This window comes from Dendrobium catenatum, unplaced genomic scaffold, assembly GCF_001605985.2.
Source record: "Dendrobium catenatum unplaced genomic scaffold, ASM160598v2 fragScaff_scaffold_231, whole genome shotgun sequence".
In the NCBI taxonomy this organism is placed as follows: domain Eukaryota; kingdom Viridiplantae; phylum Streptophyta; class Magnoliopsida; order Asparagales; family Orchidaceae; genus Dendrobium; species Dendrobium catenatum.
Genome location: NW_021318693.1, coordinates 3,996,145 through 4,017,649, shown reverse-complemented (window position 1 = coordinate 4,017,649; position 21,505 = coordinate 3,996,145). Strand labels below are relative to the sequence as shown.

The 21,505-nt window shown below is 35.4% G+C and overlaps 1 protein-coding gene across 1 annotated transcript in view; it reads left to right on the top strand.

Moving 5' to 3' along the window:
• The first annotated feature begins 1,157 nt into the window (after positions 1 to 1,157).
• The window catches only part of LOC110098029 (clathrin heavy chain 1), a 37,742-nt gene continuing 17,394 nt past the window's right edge, over positions 1,158 to 21,505 (top strand). Inside the window, exons 1-8 of the mRNA XM_020824731.2 lie at positions 1,158 to 1,425; positions 1,671 to 1,875; positions 16,055 to 16,143; positions 16,278 to 16,356; positions 16,464 to 16,591; positions 17,388 to 17,486; positions 17,594 to 17,702; positions 18,212 to 18,291. Coding sequence (XP_020680390.1) covers positions 1,381 to 1,425; positions 1,671 to 1,875; positions 16,055 to 16,143; positions 16,278 to 16,356; positions 16,464 to 16,591; positions 17,388 to 17,486; positions 17,594 to 17,702; positions 18,212 to 18,291 — 834 coding nt within the window. The 5' untranslated portion in view covers positions 1,158 to 1,380. The remainder of the gene's footprint in view (positions 1,426 to 1,670; positions 1,876 to 16,054; positions 16,144 to 16,277; positions 16,357 to 16,463; positions 16,592 to 17,387; positions 17,487 to 17,593; positions 17,703 to 18,211; positions 18,292 to 21,505) is intronic.

The window sequence follows — 21,505 nt, the reverse complement described above, 5'->3', positions numbered from 1 at the left end:
TATTGTAGTATTTGGAAAATCGCTTAAATTTTCTTTCGATATGGATTATATCATTTTTATTGGATGCTATAGATGCGCAAGCCTCCATATTTTATCTTTCAGCATTTTTGTGTTTGTTTGTGAGTTTAGGCAATTCGGTAAATATATTTGGTTGTTTTGGGCAAGTTTGTACCAAAAAAGTCCCTCTTGTAAACCTTAGGAGATAGCAGTTTAAGTGATGATTGGCTCCACATCCTTCACATCAAGCACCTCCTTTTAAAATTGAGTAATGAAACTCCTTAATAAATCATTCTGTTCTTGCCTCATTCATTGTAAGGCTTGAAATTTTTGCAACAACATTTGCAAATTAGTGAATTACATAATTAATAATTTTTAAGTTTGGTGAAGGAAGTAATGACACAGAGTGACATATATAGTAACCAACTCAGTGGCAATTTGTTGAAGGTAGAAAAGAAGAGCCTATATTTCAATGCATCGTTGATATCCAAAGAGAGATAGTTGACTCAAAGTAGGTAACATGGTCAATAAGATTTATACTTCTTTTTACAAATTTAGATAAGGGATTTTAAATTTTGTAGGAGCCTTAGCCTCAACAATCTTCCTCAACTAGGCATTGACAAATGAACTCCTCATCTTGATTTTCTTTTTGGCATGGTTCGACTCGATGAATTCGTCACTCAATCTTTGAAGAAGCTATTGACTTGAATTCCAGATAAACGAGTAGTCGATCATTATGTCATCTTAAGAAGTAATCCTTCATTGAATAGTTGTTACACTCGACTTTATAGATGGTAATTGACGTTAGAATCAATTGTTAGCTATTTATTCATTGAGGTAGATTCTTTGATCATTTGTTATAATCATTTGTATAAGACTAGTTCTTTGATAAACCACAAGTATACCATAATACATATATTTATATTTATGTTCATAATTAATTAAAAAGTAATTTAAAATAATTATAATGAATCGGGTGGACCCCAGTCAAAATAATTTCCATTTCTCTATACTATTTCTTTTTCTTTGGGAGAAATATATTCCCACATTCTGCACTCAGATGCGGATTGCGTCGTGATTCGTGAACAATATACACCGTCCGATCATTCAAATCTCTCATTCTCTCGTCTATTACTGCTGACGATTCATTTCGCGAATTGACGGCGAGCAACGAGACTACGAGAGAGCGGAGAGGTCACTTGCTCTCTCTCTCTCTCTCTCATATATTTTGCCGTCTTCCTAAGATCTGGCTTCCACTACTTCGCCTCGCCTCGCCTCTCCCTCCCTCTTATGTCTTCTTCTTCTTGGAAGATCCGGAAGGCTTAACCCCACCTAGATCATACGCCGGAGATCTAAACGTACTTGCCCGCTGATCCCATCACCATGGCTGCGGCCAACGCCCCGATTACCATGCGGGAGGCCCTAACGGTGAGCTCTTAAACCCATCCATTCGTCTCCATCGCGTGCGCTCTTTCATATGCAAATAGAATGAGTCGGAGGTCATCGTATTAGGCTTGTTGCCCCTGGCATGGATCTAAAATTCGTGCCACTGGGAGAATCCCTTAGATCTATTGAGATCTCGATCGCTTGTTGCTGGACTGTTTTGTGTTCGGAAGTGTTAAGGATGTATTGTTTAGATGACTAGGGTTTTCTTACGGGTTTTTTGTTTGCAGCTTCCCAGCGTTGGCATCAACCCACAATTCATTACGTTTACACATGTGACCATGGAATCGGATAAATATATATGCGTTCGGGAGACCTCTCCGCAGAATAGCGTTGTGATTATTGATATGAGCATGCCTATGCAGCCCTTGAGGAGGCCGATTACTGCAGACTCGGCTCTAATGAATCCTAACAGCAGGATTCTTGCCCTAAAAGGTTATAGCTTTTCATTTCTCATTTAGAACTGATAAATATTTGGGATGATGATTTTTATAACTATTTGCAGCAATTTCTATCTTTTATTTGGGAGATAGAAGGTCATGCTTTTTTTGCTGGTTGAGTGCCTTACAGCCTTAATTTACTAGTCGGCTTTGTATTTTGTGCATCTGATCAGCTGAACATCAATAATTTCCCCTTTTTTGTGAATGTCAATGAAAAGATTTGGGTGTGATACGGATATAATTTTACCATGTTGTTTATACGTAGAATTTGATAACTTCCACTGCATCTCTTGATTTATTTTATTTTTTAATTATATAGCATTCATGTAGCCGACCCCACATAGTGGGACAAAGGCTTGACGTTGTTGTTGTTGTATTCATCCATAAAGTTGCCTATTTTCATCGGAGTTCTATCTGATTCTTACTTTAATTCATTATCTCAAGTTCTATACTTGCACGAGAACATGTGCTCATCGTTTGAGATAATGCTTTGTAGTAAAACAGGATGTAAAACAATGCTAAAATGCATTTGAACATGTTAAAGAACTATTGTAGCTGATTATTATTTTTTGGGAAGATTTTACCCTTTTACTTGTGAGGCTTTTATCTCTTCTTTCTAGAATTGCATCTTGAACCCTGAACCCTTATATTACCCATATTGCTCGTTTTAATTAAATTTTGAAGCATCTAACCTAATTGGTTCATATATTTTATTTGTTTGAGTCCTCTTAGGCATTGATTAATTTATCTAGATTTTACCTCATATATTTCATTTCACCAATATTTAGATATATTTCCACACCATCTAACCAACATACCTCTTGGTTTCTTGCAATGTCTTATCAATTGAGCATTTTTTTTTTAATTTTGCATCATTCTCAAGTCCACTAGACTATCGATATGTCCACTATTATAAATATTAAAACTTTAAAATCTTTAAAACTATCATTGGTGAGGCACTCATAAAACTATCAATATGTTCATAATGCATGACCAGATCTCTAGGGGTATGCTTGTTATGGAATCCATTATGGATTCCAAGTATATTTGTTTCTTTGATGGACTCTTTCATGTAAGCTCGAGTGCTTGACAAAAAAGACCTCTTGTATACTTACAGGCTGCTTGAACATAACTCTTTGCAATAGTAAATGTTCTAATTAGCTTTGTTGTAGTTATAAGTTTAGCTAGGCTTATTATTGCAATTGCATAACCAACTCATAAGGAATGTCTTCTCAATTATCCTCTTTTGGTTTTCTTCTTGATATTTTTTTCTCTTGAGAGAACTAATCCATAGGGCACTCATAATTTTTTTCTTTGAGAGCTTAGAGTATTATTCACCTCTCTGTATTGGGGATGTAAACTATAAGACTAAACCACTTAAATTCTTGTCTTTATATGCATTATTTCTTAATACTTGTGCTAGTTTTTGCTCTACGCAATTTTGAATAACTTCTTTCAATCATCTTGCATTTCTTCAAACTTGGAACTAGCAATATTCCACTCGTTTATCCAAATGGATGAAGACTTTTGAAATTCAAATTTGGTGCTCTTGGTGAGACAAATCAATTCAAATAGAAATGAACCTTTGGAGACACTTTCAAAATCAATCAAGACAACTATTGCAAGTAGACATTATATGCCTCTCAATTGGTAGATAACACAAGCAAGTCAAAAACTAAACAAAAGTTTTGATGTCTTAGTTTAGAGAGGGATGAGCCATGATCATTATGCACTTTCAACCATTCACAATGGATTAGGTGGAACCTATTACGCCCATCCCAATTACGGGCAGGAGTCAGTCGCCTGGTTTAGAGGAATCTGACCCAGCGGGAACATGGAGGGAGTTTCAGCCCCCTTTGTGGGGCCTAGTAAAGCTATTATTCATTATGTAAAAAGGAGGAATTAAGGGGAAGTTATTTTGGGAAGTTTTAATTACAATTGAGAGGAAATTATTTAGGACAAGAGATCTAATTTGAATTCAAAATCTAAGAGAGAATTATTTAGTGATAGAGGATTGAATTGTGAGGGAATTAGAGGAGCCTATATAAGGGTAATTATGTTGTTATTTTGTAGTATGCAACTTATTTTTTTGCTGTAACTTTTTTTGTGAGTTTCCTATTGACATTTAGGGTTTATGAGATAGCCGATCTACCTCTCGAATAGTAGATCATTGTATCTTTCTTTCTTGTGAAGTGATAATAAAAAATTAGTCTCTATCTTCGTGTTCCTACAATTTTCTACGTGTTATCTTGCTGTTTTTTACTTCTAAGCTGCATCAAATTAGTTTCAGAGAGAGGTATTTGGAGAAATAGCAACAAAGAAGGTGGATGCATTGGAAGGCTAGATGGAGCAATTCAAATTCGATGTCGAGGAGAAGTTCTCAACCATGGAAGAAAGATTTTCATCTATGAAAAACTGATTTGGATGGGTGGAGATGATAAGGTAGCTTATGAAGATGCAATCCAAAACTCCACCGATGGTTCCGATTGCCAACCCCAACGTAGAGTCGATCGAGATTCTTTTGGCCGAAACCTATGTTGCACCGATACAGATAGGACGACACGGATACAACACGATACGGATACCAGACACGTCAATTCTTAAAAATACAGGATACGGTTATGGCACAAATATGACAATATAATTTATAAATTCAAATAATTTGGTAGATTTTCTCAACCAAAATTTAGAGGCTTATTATGGTGATGTTCATATATTTTAGAATAAGGATGAGTTTTAATTAGTAAGAAAATGAATCAACTTTTTATCACACAAAAAAGAGATTAAAAGGGCACATAATCCTACATATCATATTACACATGTTTTCTTAGTAAGAAATTAGAAATATCTGCAATCTCTAGTTGGAGATGTCAATCAAATTTCAAGCATGAAAATATTTGATAAACTCCTGTTAAATTGCTTATTTTTAAGAATAATGATGAATGATAATTAATTAGGAAGTAATAAAAGGGCATTTTCATGATACAAATAGGAGATGAGAAAAGCTTAATAATCAGAGTTGTACCAAAAATATGTTCTTAATTGCTTAAACCAGAGAGCATTGGAAGGGCCATAGAAATCCTTTTTCAGAAATTTTTTTTGAATCTAATGTTGAGAGGTAAAGGAAAGCAAATATGTTATTTTCATTTCTCTTTTACTTAGAAATGAGAAGAGAGAAGAAGTTCATTAAATATTGTTCCTCTCTGCATTTTTTGCATTTTCATGTAAAAGTGAAGTAGTGAACTAATATTTGGTTTTCAGAAATGAGGATACAAGAAAATAAACTAAAAATCTCTATAGGAAAATAAAAGCTATTAAAAAAAATTCTATGGGAAGGACAACAGAGAAGATGAAAAAAACGAACCTTCACGTGAAAACGAAGAAAGGCACGGGCTCGTTCGGTAGTCTAGCAGCTCGCGTGTTCCTCCATCGCCTTCTGCTCAATTCGTCTCATGGGCTTCATTGCACGTGTCGCCTTGTTGGTTTCACGCTAAAATGAAGAAACGAAGTATGCGCCCGTCAGCTCCATTGCTTGTGTCGACGAAGGATGTATCTTCACTGCCCATTGGCTTCACTGCTCTGTTGGCTTCCCGTGTGTTGCTCCTTCAATGACAATGAAGAATACGCAAGGCCGCTTGCGGAAATGGAAAAGCCTAACTCAAAGCTCTGATCGCGGAAATGCTTAAGCCCTCACGGCCGCAAAAATTAATAGGTAATACGAGCGGGTTGCGGAAATGAATAGGAAATACGAACAACACCCGTCATTTTTTTCATTTTTTAACAGGAGGTGGACGCCGTGCTCATTGTACTGCTCTTTGACCACCTTGAAGAGTCAATCAAGCTCCTAAATCAACTTCTGCATGTGCACGCCACCAAGCTTGCCCCAATGCCCACAGGGTAAGGCTTCTCCTATCTTCTTGAATTTATCAGAAATTTTTGGCCATCATTGAAAATCTTCCTTGCTTGGTATGATGTTACCATGCCCACAATGGGATGTTATAGTCTTTAGCAGGAAGGTCTTTCTATCTTTTTTGAATTGGCATGGGTAAGAATGTAAGATTGTTGATGTTGCATTGCCTTCCTATCATGAATGTATTAACTACCAATGATGACCTCACAGATGTTCAGGGGAACTACCTCACAAAATATCTTGTTGATGTTGTTCTTTTGTGATTGTGAATTTTATTTGAAATTGATGAGTAATCTTCATCTATACCTTCTAGATCAAGACCAAAGTATCAGGGCTTGGATTGGATATGGTGTCTGACCCTCTGTCCTAGAATTGATAAAATGAGGTTCTTTTGACTGTCATTATTAATGGCGGTGTTGATCAACTCATGCTTAACTTGTATTGTCAAAGTGAATAACTCATGTATTTGCATTGGAAGATGACCCAATCCTTGTATCCTTCGATATTTCCATTGGAGATAGAGATCAACTTGGTATTCTCCACTACAACAATATTTGATATTTCTTTCCCATAATTTTTTTTTCAATTTTTCAAGGAAGAGTTCATGGTGCAACTTCCAATAGTATTCCTTTCAAGCCAAGTATCTGATAATGGTTATTGAACTTCACATAGGCATTTGCTTCAGGGAAGGGGCCGGCTTTGGTGCATTGCCTGCCTTTTTTCTTAAATCTTACTTTGGAGAAAAATAACCGAATTATTCTTTGATCTTCTCCCATCTTGCTTTCTTTATTCACTCTACTATCATTGCTATTATATGAGGCTAATTAAGATCAGTGTTTGAGAGCAGGTGAGTTCATTTTCCATTTGAGAGTGAGGCTTTGATGTGTTCTTCATCAATGTTTGTATGCTCCCAGGATTTGCTCCCAAAGTGATTGCGTATACCTAAAGTAAACCTTGTTTTGTAATCATGCATAGAATGTCCTCGGCTTTACCTCAGGTTGCACCACTTCTTCCATTGATCTACCATATAACCTATGGGATATAACTCATTGTGAATCAACCTATTAAATTATCCTTAAATTACCTCTTGATAACCAAGCATTTTTAGAGGAGCATTCTACCTCACAAAAGCATAATGGTTAAGTTTCAGTCGGGTAAAAGCAAATGAGTGTTGTACCCATATAAGGTGAAATAAGTCTCAATTTGGTCAATCTATATGTAGGGGGTGGATATTATTAACTATTTCATTTCGTTCCTCTTCTTTCTTGATTTTTTGCAAGTATCTAAAAGAAAAAAAAAGTTCTCTATAATCTTGATATCTTCTCTTTTAATGCACTAAAGAATGGGATTCTTATAACAACTTGATTAGATGCTAATCTCGTAATGCCAAGCTATAAGTCTATAATGAGATGTTAGAATGGAATATGAAAATGATCTAAGAATTTTTCTTTAGGAGCCTTAATGATCCATGAATCAAGATACAAATATCTGAATTGAGTTTTTGTTGAAGAAGACTTCTCTCATTGTTGTTGGTCTACTTGTTCACGACATGTTCACTCTCTGATTTTTATTTTTTGCTTCTTGTACAACATGTTATAGCTGACTGTGTACAACAATCTAGTTCTCTTCCCTTTGTTGAACATCAAGATGTCTTATTGTGTTTGATTTTGGATTCTTGAATTTATAAATCTAAAATGCTTCCTATTTGTTTCTTGCATGTACAAGAATAGGAAGATGGTCAATGTTGGTTATTGTGTTTACTTTGTGACTATAGGTTATGACAATTGAGATAGAGGACAAAGGAGAGCTGGCTAGTGGGGTGCTTGCACTTTTAGAGTGGTGGCTTTTGGATGGCAAATTTTAAGAGTTAGGAGTTAGGACTTGTGGCTAGAAGAGAGAGAGAGAGAGCATGAATTTAATTCAAATCTATTTAACATTTCTAAATTACCTCCACAAAAGAAGAAAACTCTAATTTTGAAATTCAAAATGCAAACTAATCAAGAATGAATGTAAATTTTAAAATTCATCTCTATCTTTAGTTGATTGTACAATAATATTGGCTGGTTATGCATATTCTGATGAGGACAACAGTAGGAGATTCCGGAATGTCCATCGCTGGAAGCATCGTAGATCGACGGCTACGATGAGGAGCGTATATATTTGATATTTTATGTATTAGTTCAGATTTTCTTTATTTACATTTTTACCCTTGCTTGTGTGTTGAGTTGAGTTCTAGCCCTATGGGCATTTTAGTCATTTTTCTTTCTTTCTCTATCAGGCCTATATATTAGGTCCTTGGTCTTGTATTTGGATGATGAATGATTACTAATGAAAATTCAGCTTTATTGTTCTTGATCTTTTTGTGAGTTCGTGAGAGGACAAATCCTAGGAGATGGTCACGCATCACCCGTTAGCCGCCGGTGGATTCCGGGACTCGCGGTTAGTACTCGTAGTATTTCCTTCTTCCTCCTTCGTTGGCTTCCATCATCGGCCACCCTCTCCAAGCTAACCCAAAACGCCGAATTACTCTTCCTCCACCTTCCCTCCACCGACTTTCCCCTCCCATGGATCTAAAATTGATTATCTTGCCTCTTTCCAAAAGTGGAGCATGAAGATTAGAAGGGAACTCCCATTCAAAATTTGATTTCAAAGTCAAATTTTGATTTCTTTCATAAATTGACATAATCCATATTAGGAAAGTGCTCAAATCGTGGATCTGATTAATTCAATCTCCACCCCACCCACCACCCGTCGGCCACCCACATCCACCCTCTAGCCCCCGGCCCCTCCCCCGCCAATTGATCAACTTTCACACCACCAATCCCCCCATCCCCTTACTCCACCGCCGGCCACCTCAACATTGCCTTCTTGATGATGATTTTAATCATCATTAACAATTACCTTAATTAGCCCACTTATTTCGGGAGAGAATTTAATCCAATTTAAAATTCAAATTTGGATTTCAAATACTTTCCTAAATTAGCCTTTTCAAATTATAAAAATTTTCAATTTGAGTATAATTTAATATTAAATTAGATTTGAATTATTTATTCTCTTCCCTAAAGTGAACCAAGGAATTAGGAGGCATTAATTCCCCTCCCAATTCCCCCCACCCTCATCCATACCGCCGGCCCCCCTTATGCCCAACTTTTGAATTCAAAATTTGAATTCTAATCATTCCCTCCACCCTCAATTAATTCTCTTAATTTCCTTGGTAATTAATTTTAAAGATGATTTAATAACCATAATTCTCCTAACCCATATTTGAAGTTGAATTTGAATTTGAATTTCAAATTCTTTTCCCTCTTCATTTAATTAAATCTGTAATTAATTTCATATTTGATGCTCTTTCCATAACCCCAAACTTAGACTCCACAAACCCTAATTCCCTCCGCACTTGGCCGGCCCTCTTGCTTGCACACCCTATTGGAATTCCTCTCATCCCATGAGCCCTCTTGCAAGATGAGAAGTCGAGCATCTTCCCTCCGGATGTTGGTGGATCACCGATCGTCTACACATAGCCCCTCATTCAGCTAACTTTCGTTGGATCTCTACCCCGGCTTCCTCTCCTTCGTGGTGGCATCTTCCGGATTGTGGCGATTCTTCTTCCGCTAATCCTTAAAGAGTGCGAGTGAAGGAAACTCGAGGTGAATTCTCTCTTTGTTACGTGGTGGATTGTTTGTTTGTTGCACTACTTATTTTTGTTATAACTTGGATATTTTTTTGATCTCTTGTCTTCTATTGTGTGGTTACTTGCCATCTCAATTTAAACAATTTTAAATTCTTAAAATCTTTTCAAAGTGAAACATTAAGTTTAAGTTGCAACGCCTAATTCAATCATTATAAATTTCTACGTGCAATTCTTATGTGGTTTCACATCATATTCTATGGTCTTTATTGCCATTCAATTCGCCATATTTTATTTCCTAATCATTACCATGCATTAAATTGATGATTCGTCTTCAATTATGGATGCCAATTGGCTTATTCTTAATTCTCAATGGTGTAATATGAGATTCATCATCACAGTCAATCTCTATTAAGAGATCTAACTATCAAAATTCCAACGATGTTGGTCCCTTTAATCTCGTCATGATTTGATGCTCAAATTATGACTGTGGATAATCTAGTTAATCATTCCTCACCGGAACTCAATACAACCTAATTCTTTTTTATGTTGTTTGGCCATATGTACACCCATAATTTAAAAAGATGAAAACTTTTACCACATCTTATATATTTACTTTAACTTTTCATGACAAGTTAATCATAGCAGTATTAAGCTAAAAATGTTGTTCATTCTTAAAATTCAATTCGGATGGCCACAATTAAATTTAAATGGATCATGCTCTATGATTTGTCATTTGTTGAATCTAGTTATCTCTTATGAGGACACGATAAGGTGCCTTGAATTACCCAAAGAACACCATTTGGATTTCCCAAAAAATTAGCTCGATAACACGATCTTCAACAAATGAACATTATCTCATCAGAACAATTGTTAATGGCATTTGCTCATTAAATAAACACAATGATCCATAAGCAATGATCATCAAATGATGCAATTAAATCATGTAACCCCACTTTTTCGAGTTATTATAAAAACATCTATTTTATAGAAGTGTGTTGAAGGTTGAAGTGAATAAGAGAGGATCCTTGGCATGAGAAACATCTATTATATAGGAGTGTGTTGGAGGGTGAGATGAGAAGAGAGGATCCTTGGCATGAGAATAACCATCTCGCAAGTCGCAAGGAATATCTTCTCAGTTTCCATCTTTCAATAATCTTCTCAACATTTCTTCCCCTGGGGGAAACCACCTCAGGTCCTCAGGACATTTGTACTCTTTTTTTTTCCTTTCCTTATGTGATAGGGTATGTATCTCACAAGATCGAAACACTTAAATTCTTTTTTTTTTTTGTTATGTATTATCTCTTGATTCTCATGCTAGTTTTTGTTGTAGCTAGTTTGATATAACTCTACTCAATTGTCTTGCAGTTTTTTAATCTCTCAATGAGCAATCCTCCATGCATTCATCAACATAGAAAGGAAAGATTATGATGCATGCATGCAGAAGGCATCTTATTATGGACAAACAAATCCTTCTTTAGTCAATCTTTTTAGCTTTTGAACCCCATCCACTAATTAGCCTTCTATGCTTGGGCCATATTGTGTAATAACATTTTGTTATTTTGAACCTAATGAATCTCAATTTTCTTTTTTCTAGAAATATGCTAGAAATGTGTGATGAAAAGTGGTAGATTGCATTTGCACCTTCTTTATTGCTTCATAAGCATTGTCAACACACTTAGTTTTGCTCGTCCATCTTTGTGAGAGCATTTAGGACTTCACACTAGACTAAAAAACATTAACAAATTGCCAAAGGAATCCTTTGATTCAAGAATCAGGATCCTACCATGACTAACATAGTGTTTTTCACTTCGTTATGCTTATTTGTTAGGTTTTTAGTGTAAAGGAAACTGTGTAATGGAAACTAAACCTCCCTATTCTAATGGAAAATATATTTATTGTGCCACTGATTGCTTGAAAAAAAAAAAGGAATAATTCAAATTATTGTCTCATAATATGTTTTTGTATTGTGAGAACATCACTTTTGGTGAAGTTAACTTAATAATGAATCAAGAAATGTTGAATATTCATATTGAATGCTTGTAATCCAATATTAAGTTGTTGTTTTTTGCCTAGCTATTGCACATCATTATTGCTGCTGCCTAGCTCCTACACTTCGGTGAAGTTGCAACAATACTTATTTGCATACTTGTACATTCAATCGTTGTGTGCACTTAGTTGTTTCCTTCTTTGTACTTTTGGTCCCTACCGTGCCAACCTGTGATATTATTTCCAGCATTTGTTGATTATGGGTCCCATGTCCCAAGCACCCACTTCTATTAGATCCAAATGCTTTTTGAGGGTTAATGAGGGTTATTTCTATATTTGGTTGAGGTAGTCAATTACCTCTCTTTTGCTTGAATCATGAATCAAACCTTTTCCATGTCATTAATGGCTTTTTGGTAAGTTTCGTTATATAAATCTACAGCTTATGAGAACTTGTGATGTCACAAAGAACAATTGTAATCTCTCTGATTTGCCTCTTAAAACATTATAGGCCCTATTGTCCTAACTGCACTTTATTTTTTAGTTCTGATTTTCTTTGTTTTTGTTATTATGTTGTTGTTCAGCTTGTTAATGGTTTTGACTTTAGAATTTGATTTTGATACTCATTAGCTTCTTATTCACTTGACCTTATTCATGGTTTTTAGTACTCTTCCTTCATCTCAATAATTATTTTAGAACCCATGCATATCATTAGATATATTTAGGATTCAATGATTCAACCTTACCACGTGATACTTGCATATCAACATAGTTCAAAGTTTTCATATCTTAGTGGTAGTATGCTAATTAATGCACTTTAATTTTTTTTTTGTGATTTTAGATAATGTTGTATAGTTTGCATGTATTTTACCACTTTCACACATTGCACCCTTGCATCATTCTTACATTATTTTTTTCTTGGTCTCTTAATATATGACACTTACTATGAATCCGCTAAAAGAGAAGCAGGACGAGTTGTCCATAAATCTAAATTTGTTAAAATCAAATCATAATAACATGACCAAAGAACAAGCACTCATGATTCTACACTTGCTCTTCTTACACTTATATTTAGACAAGTTTACAAAAAAGAGGCAACATGGTTATAAAAAGCAAGCCAATTATCAGGATGACTTGTGCATATGGGAGGATAAAAAAGGGCTATAGATCAATTGAGTCCAAAGCTCATGAGGTGTGATTTGGGCACTTGCTAAATCCCGAACAGGAATTAGGCTTATGGTCAAACCTAAGTTTTAGGATTGAGCTCAAGCAACCCATAGATTTAATTGAGCTCAAGTTGGGCTTAATTACAAGACCAATTCAACTCGATATTGAGCAGGGCCCACATTAGGCTAGTTTGATCAAGAACTTATATTTGGCACAAGTTTAGTCCTTAGAATTTGATTGAATTCACTATGAAGCTCAATTTAAGAGGGCTAACTTGACTTGAGGCATATTTGAGTAAAACCAAAGTGTAATTGGGTTCGTGAATGGGTCCAAGGTCGAGTTAATTTGTTATATTTGAATCAAAGGACCTCATTATGGCTCGATCAAGATCTAAACCAAAGTTTAATGAATTGATTAGTTTTAATTAATAGATTGGGTCAAAATAGAGGGGCCGAAGTATTTCTAACTTATTTTGAAACCTTTTAACTTTGACCAAGGCTTGGGCCAATGCCATGATCAATTAGGCTTGAGTAGAGAAAGTTTGGCCAAATTGACTTGGAACGAATTTACTGTGTCGATTGGGGCTTCAACAGTGCAATTGGATGCATGGGGCTGAAAATTGAGCCAAGTTGAGTAGTTTATGTGGTAAAAATAGCCCGATTAAATGCAGGTACCCCTTTAATGAAGGGTTAATTGACCAAGCCATTTAGTTAAGAAGGTCAGTTGATCTCTCTGGACTCACTTAAGCTAAGTAGGTCAACTTCTGCTCAATTGAGCCCATTAGGTTTGTGGGGTGTGGATTAATGGGATGCTTGATTTGAAAATGATTGAATGAAGTATGTTAGTCATTGATATCTCCTCTACCGCATAGAGGAGATGTTCGCTCTAGGGCCGACAAAGCAGAAAGAATGTATTGTCTCCATGTGGCAAAGGAAATACCATCATCATAGGGCTTTAAATTGACTTTACCCTTAATATGACTAAGTCATGGTTTATTGAGAGTATTTGGGTCACAAGGCTTGTTCAAGCTGACATATTGAGCCTATTTGGTCCTTTTGGATTTGTCATGGTTGTAAATGAACCAATATGCTTATCAAGATACTCATGTCCTAGCTCAGTTAGAGTTCATTTATAATCATTTAATTAACTAATTGAATAAGCTTGAATGCTTTTATAAACAATCAATTAATAAATGAACAAGCTTGAACAACCTTAGGTTCGATTTAATTGTAATCATGAACTATATCATTTAAAGCTTGAGAATAAACTTATTAAGCAATATGATCTATGCTTGATAATATGCTCATTTAATTCTCGATTATTATTTTATTTAATATGTGATGATGTGGGAGTCTTGTTCATTTCTATTTAAAATTACTTCTATTCATAAACACAAGCTGCTAGTTTATGCTTTCTAAAATTTTTGTTTAATTTATAGTTCATTTAATTAAAATCTCATTTTTAAGCTCAATAGGTTGCTCATTAATAAGCTATTGAGTAGTTTTGCTCGTTAGTAAGCTCGATAGGCTTGTCATTAATAGGCTCGATAATGTTTTTTTAGTTAACTAATAAGATACTCAGTAGTTTTGCTTGTTAATAAGCTCGATAAGACTCATTTAGTTAGCTAACGAATTGAGCTCAAACAATCATTATTTTAAACGAGTAGAACTTGAACATTACTACAAATATTCGATTCGAGTTTGTGCTCAAACTAGGTTTTTGCAAGTGAGCTCAAGCTCAAGCAAGCTTCTGTCGAGTTAGCTTAGCTCAATTTATTTGCATATTTACTGTTAGGATTATCCCAATCAACTAGTACTAGGTTGGGTCAATTAAAACCCAATAGAGATATCAACCAAGTTTGTACTTAGGCAAATGAACCCCCATTGGGTAAGCACAGTGTCTCAGTGTAGACGACACTAAACCTAATAGAACTACAAGGGTCATGAAGGTTGTCCAGTGGTTCAAGATTATATCGATCCATGCATGGTTATACTAATTCAAGCAAGAGGCCATAAAAGCTTAGCTGGGTTATTCCATAACATGATCAGGGCTTAGTGGACCCTGACATTTTCATAGATAAAAGTAATTTCCACTTCTAGATGTGGAATCTTGGATGTTACTTCTATGAGGGTTGTTTGGTTGATTAATATATATGTATAAGCATGCATGTAGACATGCATACTATGTAAATATTAATAAACTAAAAATGGAATCTTAATTTTTTTTTTAAAATTTTTATCCATTATAAGTGTAAACTTATATAAATGATAATGATTTTTTTTCCATACTATGAATGTTACATTACATTATTTATGGCATAGAGTATATCATATAGGATGCTATTATGTATGCATCACAATGATATAAGCATGCTATTTTTTTACTATATATTACTCTATATAATGTAAGAGTATCACAACTTTCAAATATATATGTATAAATATGGGCTTGTTCGATTAGGTAGACCAATAAAAATGGAGGGAGGGTCATATACTCTTACTTGAGGAGAATTTTTATTGGTCTAACTAATGAAAGATGGTATGACGTGAGTATAATTGTGGGTTTCATATATGTTTACTTCCATCTCTTCTTACTTCTCACTTTTACATGGAGGTGTATTCATTGTTTGGTTAAAACCAAAAATAAAATCAAATCATTCTTATTTGGTTTATTCGGTTTTGCGTTGAAGTATTGATTGGATTATTGATTATAGTTTTGACTTTATTTGGTTTTAATGTTTTAGTTTGGTTTTTATTTTTTGTAAAATCGATCAAACTAAAAAATTGAATTATATTGATTTATTCAAATATTAAATCAATAAAATCCACTAATTATAAATAAATAATTGATAATAAACAAGTGGCATGAGGATCATTGTGGATATTCTTTATTTCACAGGGCAAAATCATACTCTAACTGAACTGACCAACCCAAAGTTTTGTTCGGTTCAATTTGATTTGAAAAAGTTTGTTCAATTTGCTTTTCTAAATTTTAGGACTAAAATCATTTGGTTTTACTGATATGAAAACCAGACAGAACAAACAGATAAATTACACTCCCCTACTTACAAGCAAACAAACAATCCCTTGGCACAATCAGTAAGATTTAAACTACTTTTAAATTTCCTCTTCTTCTTTTTTGTTTGAAGCACGTAGCATTTTCTTTTTGGACTGGAGGGCGGCAATAGCTTTAAATGCATATTATGGTAATTTAATTATGAAAATGATTCAGCACATCTAGGAAACCATAAGTTGTTCCGTGTCAAGTTAGGAAAAAAAAGAGAAATAAATTATCATATCCACACACATCTTCAGGATATTTGTGAACAAGTTTGATATGCAGGGAATGTGTTTCTTATGCTTAATTTTGACTAATAGGAGACTATTTGATTTTGCTTTTATTTTTTACTTTTTCCTTCTGATATTTCCGTTTTGGTTTTTGTGTTTGCCACCTGTTGACCATTTAACCTTGTTAAATATGCAGCTCAATTACCTGGAACTACTCAGGACCACTTGCAAATATTTAATATTGAGATGAAGGCCAAAATGAAATCACATCAAATGCCAGAGCAGGTAATGTGCTAGTGGCTTTAGATAAAAGATTTCTGCGAGAATCTTTTTTTATAAATTCCTGATCCGCAGTTATTCTACATACTTCATCTTCTTCATTCTGAATTAAATTATTTCTTGTGTCGAGAAACTTTTAGGTTGTATTTTGGAAGTGGATAACACCTAAGATGTTGGGGTTGGTTACGCAAACGTCCGTATATCATTGGCCAATAGAAGGTATAATTTCTAGTTTAGCATGGCCCTATGCTGTATGGCTTCTACCAGTATATGCATTTCCTTCAGTTCTGACAGTATGATAATAATGCATGTTATATTTGATTCAGGCGAATCTGAGCCAGTAAAAATGTTTGACCGGACAGCTAATTTGACAAACAATCAAATTATAAACTACCGGTGTGATCCATCAGAAAAGTGGCTAGTTGTTATTGGCATTGCACCTGGTTCTCCAGAGGTACATTAGTAAGAACGCTGTTTACTGGTTTAGTTCAATTATTAGTTGCAGTGAGAGAAGAGATCTAAAGGTGAAGCTTCTTAAGACTGCTCTGGGAAAGCTTTGTTCTGTTGGATTCCAGACAAACTTATCTCTCTTTTTAGAAATCCGTGAAAAAAAGCTAGGGATACAGCCAGAAATGCATAGAGATTTGGTTTGAAAGCTATTTATGTATTGTGGTACCCTGGGATTAATTTTTTGTGCCTGACTAATTGTCACCTTGTTTATTACCGGTTTGGATATTTCGTGTCTGTATTGCACTCTTTTAGTTTTGCCGCCCAGCATTTTCTCTGTCTATTTAACACGTTTCACATCTGCCAGATCTCTTACATTTACAGTCCGTCTGATTTGAATTTTCTCTGAAGTCTTCAACATTCCACTTGTATTTTTGAACTTCAATAGCAAACATTTTCTTGCTTCCATCATGTTCTTTCCAAAGCTTACTTCCTGCCCTTGTTTGCTGGCATCATGCTTCTTTTAAATCATGCAGAACACATATAAGATGATTTAGGCTTTGTTTATTGAACATCCATGCAATGTCATGTGAATATGTGTATTGGGTGGCACTGTGGCAGTATTTATGGTTTATATTTAGGACTTAACCAGCATATCTTTTATTATTATTTTGCTTAAACATGTTAGCACAAGGTTTTTGGTTCCATTGGCATGTATTGAATTGATGTCATATCGTGTGCTATGACTATCTTCTCAGCTAAAAGCGTTCCTTTTTTTTTTTTTAATTTATAAAAATTTGCAGAGGCCACAACTAGTGAAAGGAAACATGCAGCTTTTTTCTGTTGATCAGCAACGAAGTCAAGCACTCGAAGCACATGCTGCATCATTTGCTTCATTCAAAGTGAGCAATTTTGTTTCTCTGTGTTCGGTGTTGGAAGGTTTTTACTGTTCATATGACAGCATTTGTTTCCCTTGGTTGACTTGGTTTTGGTGGTCATTCTTGCACAGGTTGCCGGAAATGAAAACTCATCGATTCTTATCTGTTTCGCCTCAAAGACCCTCAATGCTGGTCAAATAACTTCCAAGTTGCATGTGATTGAGCTTGGGGCCCAGCCAGGTACCTGCTTATCCTAACGCTCCTATCTTTTAGCTTGATATATTGTTCTTTTCTGGCTTCTCTCCTGGAGGAGTATAATTGGATGTTGATATTAGGTTGACAACCATCATAAACTTTTGTCAAAACCATTAATGAATCATATTTCAATTGATTACATCACCGATTCTGAGTAATTTGCTTTCTGGATTTTCTGCGTTTATCATTGTTTTTCACCATTTAATATTGGCAATGGAGTTTTGCATGTTGTCTTTAGTTAAATTTAAGCAGTTTCTTGCATTTTGTGAGTTGTTTATTATTATTATTATTATTATTATTATTATTTTTTTTTTTTATAACATTTTGTGAGTTGTTAGCTCTTGCTAAGGCCGTCTTTCCCTTGTAGCATTATGCTCTAATCTCTTTCAATAAGAGTTGTTTTGCTGCCTATTTTGACATATACTTCTGCAGTTATGCTGCTATATAGATTTCGCTTGATAGAAAAAACACTCAAGTTTTGGGTATATGTACAGGCAAGCCAGGCTTTTCCAAGAAACAAGCTGATCTGTTCTTCCCACCTGATTTTGGTGATGACTTCCCTGTGGCCATGCAGGTACAATTTTCAGTTCTGCTGATACCAAATTTTGTGGATTTTACAATTTAGATTGCTACCCATTGATATTGTCCATTGATGATTGAAGTTGACTTGCTTAATTAGTTATCATGATCCTTGAAAATGTTAAAAGTGATAATAAAAAAAAAGAATTTCTTGATGGTTCTTTACGGTGGAGACCATGCATGTATGGATTCATGGATTTTTTGGTGTGAAGGGTGGTTGGTCCTATGTGTCAATATCTTTAAATTGTTAACCAGTGAATGCAATCTATTTAGTACGATGTTCTTGGTGTGCTCATAAACCAGAAGCCTATTGAGCTTACTAGATACAGATTTTCATGTGCCGAGCGGTTGGTTTGTTGATGGTGAATTTAGATTGATTCAAAACATCTTCATTCCGAATGATGACAATCTGGAATCTTCGTTTCTCAATCCATGATTTATATTATGTTGCTTTTGATTTTCTTTAATTTGCTTGATTTCTCTTCAACCTTAGTTGCAAGATTTGGTACTATTGTGATTTGATCTCGTTTTAAGTTACAGAAAGAAGTAAGTTTCCCATATAGGTTGCGAAGTCTACTAAGGTGTTCTTTTCTTGTAATTAGATAGTTTTGTTCTTATAGCTGGTTCCAGACGAGATACTTGTTGCTTGATATCCTTCAATTATTTGTAAATGAAATTGGTTTGATATTCTAATTGCTTTACAAATTCTCTTTTCTCTTATAAATGCAGCTTTGACATGATTTTTTTATACTTCACATTTTCATGATTCATATGCACTTATGTGCTGGTACTTGGAATATGTTTGTAACGATATATTTAGACCCCTACTGAAATTTTTTTATGCAACTTAATAAATTTGGATTATTTTTTTACAAATGTTTAGGATTTATTTTCATTAAAATTGGATTTTGATTTTATGAGATTTATTTCACGTTAAATTATCCTTTCATTAATTTTAGGTAGTTTGGGTAACCTTATTTTTATAACTAGGGGGAGTTTTGCCTTGTAATAAATCAATGAATGCCATGATAAATTATTATAGGTTTTTTTCGTCCCCCTTCTCGGAATTTTTCTTTCCTTCTAGTATTTTATATTCTTTCTTCTTTCAACTCTTTTCTTTCTTCCTTTAAGTGATTTTTTTTTTCAACTGACTACTTGCCACTTTTTTGTCCACCTCTTTGGTTCTTCTTTACATTGGATTCGCTTTCTTCACTTCATGACTTACATCACTCTATATTAATTGGTATCAATTACCATTATCTTTTTTCTTGTCAATTTTGTCCTTGTTATGTGATCCAAATTCTCACACCGTAGCTTACCATACACACCCACATGTTGCACTTATCGCTTCAGCTCAAGTCTCCTCTCTCTCTCTGTGCTTCTCCTATGGAGTCTTCTGCTTCTATGCTCGCCTACATCAAACTTCCACCCACCCGATTCTCCAAATACAATGATTTTTTCATCTTCTTATACTGTCTTGTCTTTTTGTTGCCCCCATTCTATATCAAATGGTATTATAGCTTCATCGTAATTTTGTTCCTCTTCGATCCCATCCCTGTGAGAAGATTTTTATTTCAAGCTTATATTAAACACCTCTTAGATTGAGTACTGCCACCAGTAGGCAAGATTGATGAAAGTCCCTACAAATTAAGTTTACCAGATGTTTACTCTCTATAAGAGGCCTATTTTGAAAATCTTACTTGATATTCAACTGGAGTTGTCTTGGCTCCATGAAACAAAAGATATTTTGGAGAAGACTCATACAGGTGAGTGTGGAAAATACTCAACTTTTAAAAATTTGGTAAGGTGTTTTGGAAAAGATTCATTATGGTGAGTGTGTAAAGTTGATGTAACGAAAACTAAAGTATTGCAAACAAAAAAAATAACTTCCTTCCAAATGTCAAAACACACACACTATACAAGACACAACAATATTATTAATAACAAAGACACTACAACTTATAAAGCTTGAGAAGAAAGATACATGTGGAGTGGATACCATGGAGAGAAGAAGGAGATTAGAAATCTGAGGCGAATTAGAAGAAGAAGAGGAGAAGAAGATAATATATAGCTTGCGAGCTATTACAAAACCCTCAGGGATACCAAGATGATGTGATACTACCAGGAGTTAGCGAGAAATTAAGAAGAACAATTGTCTAAAGCTTTCCAATTATAAAATTATCATTCACAACAAAGAGGTTTTATAAATTCGTAGTTTTTAACTTGCTTAGGCAAAGAAGTATACTTTTAGAATTAATCAAGACAACTCAATCAAACTCCAAAGACAGGAGTAACATTATGAGTGCAATAATAAAATCCGCAATTTAATAATGAGAGGTTCACCTTGAGGACCTCCTCACTCATTCACTTGTGGGGTTAGCGGAAGAAGATGCTCCACACTAGAGAAGAGATCACCACTTGGAAGAAGGAGCCCAAGAACTTCGTTGTTGGAAAGGTAGCCGGCGACGAATGGACTGGTTGATGTCCCACGATCGTCCACGATCCGGTTGGGAGGTGTTCCTCAATTGATGGTGCCAATGTGAAGATGATGCGTTCAATGTAGCTTTCCACGGAGTCGTCAATGTCCAAATTTAAATCGAAGAAGGGGGATTGAAGAATGTCCGTCCTTCCTTGATTATCATACACGAAACCGTGATCAACGTTGGGATCCGCCATCCATGGACTAAGAGGAGCTTCTTTGTTCTTTGTGGCCTTGAAGGGAGCCGACTGTGGGAAGGGAGGAGGAGAGTGGTGGGGTCGGCAATTAGGAGAATTGGGGTGGAGAAGGAAAAGGGAGAGGCGGCTATGGTTGGGTCTAGTGAGGTGGAGGGAGAGGTTTAGTAAATTTGAAATTAAATTCAGATTTCCGCGGGGGGGCGGGGGGGGGATTAATTTGAATTTCAAAATTATCCCAAAGAGGCAATAGGGGCCGGCGGTTTAGGGGGTAATTAGAGGAGTTAATGGAGATTGGAACTTAAATTGGAGAGAGAATTGGCTTTGGTAGGGGGCTGGCTATATAGGGAGTGGGGTGGGGTTTGTGGCCAGTGGCTGGAGAGGGGTGGAGAGGGCGGCGGGTAATGGGAAAGGGGAAGGGGTGCCGTCGGGTTTGGGGAATAGGGAGGAGTTGGCCGACGGGTCTAGGGGAAGAAGGGAGGAGGAAGAAGATTAAAATAAAGAACCAAAAGCTCACCCGGTTGTGGGCTGTTGGG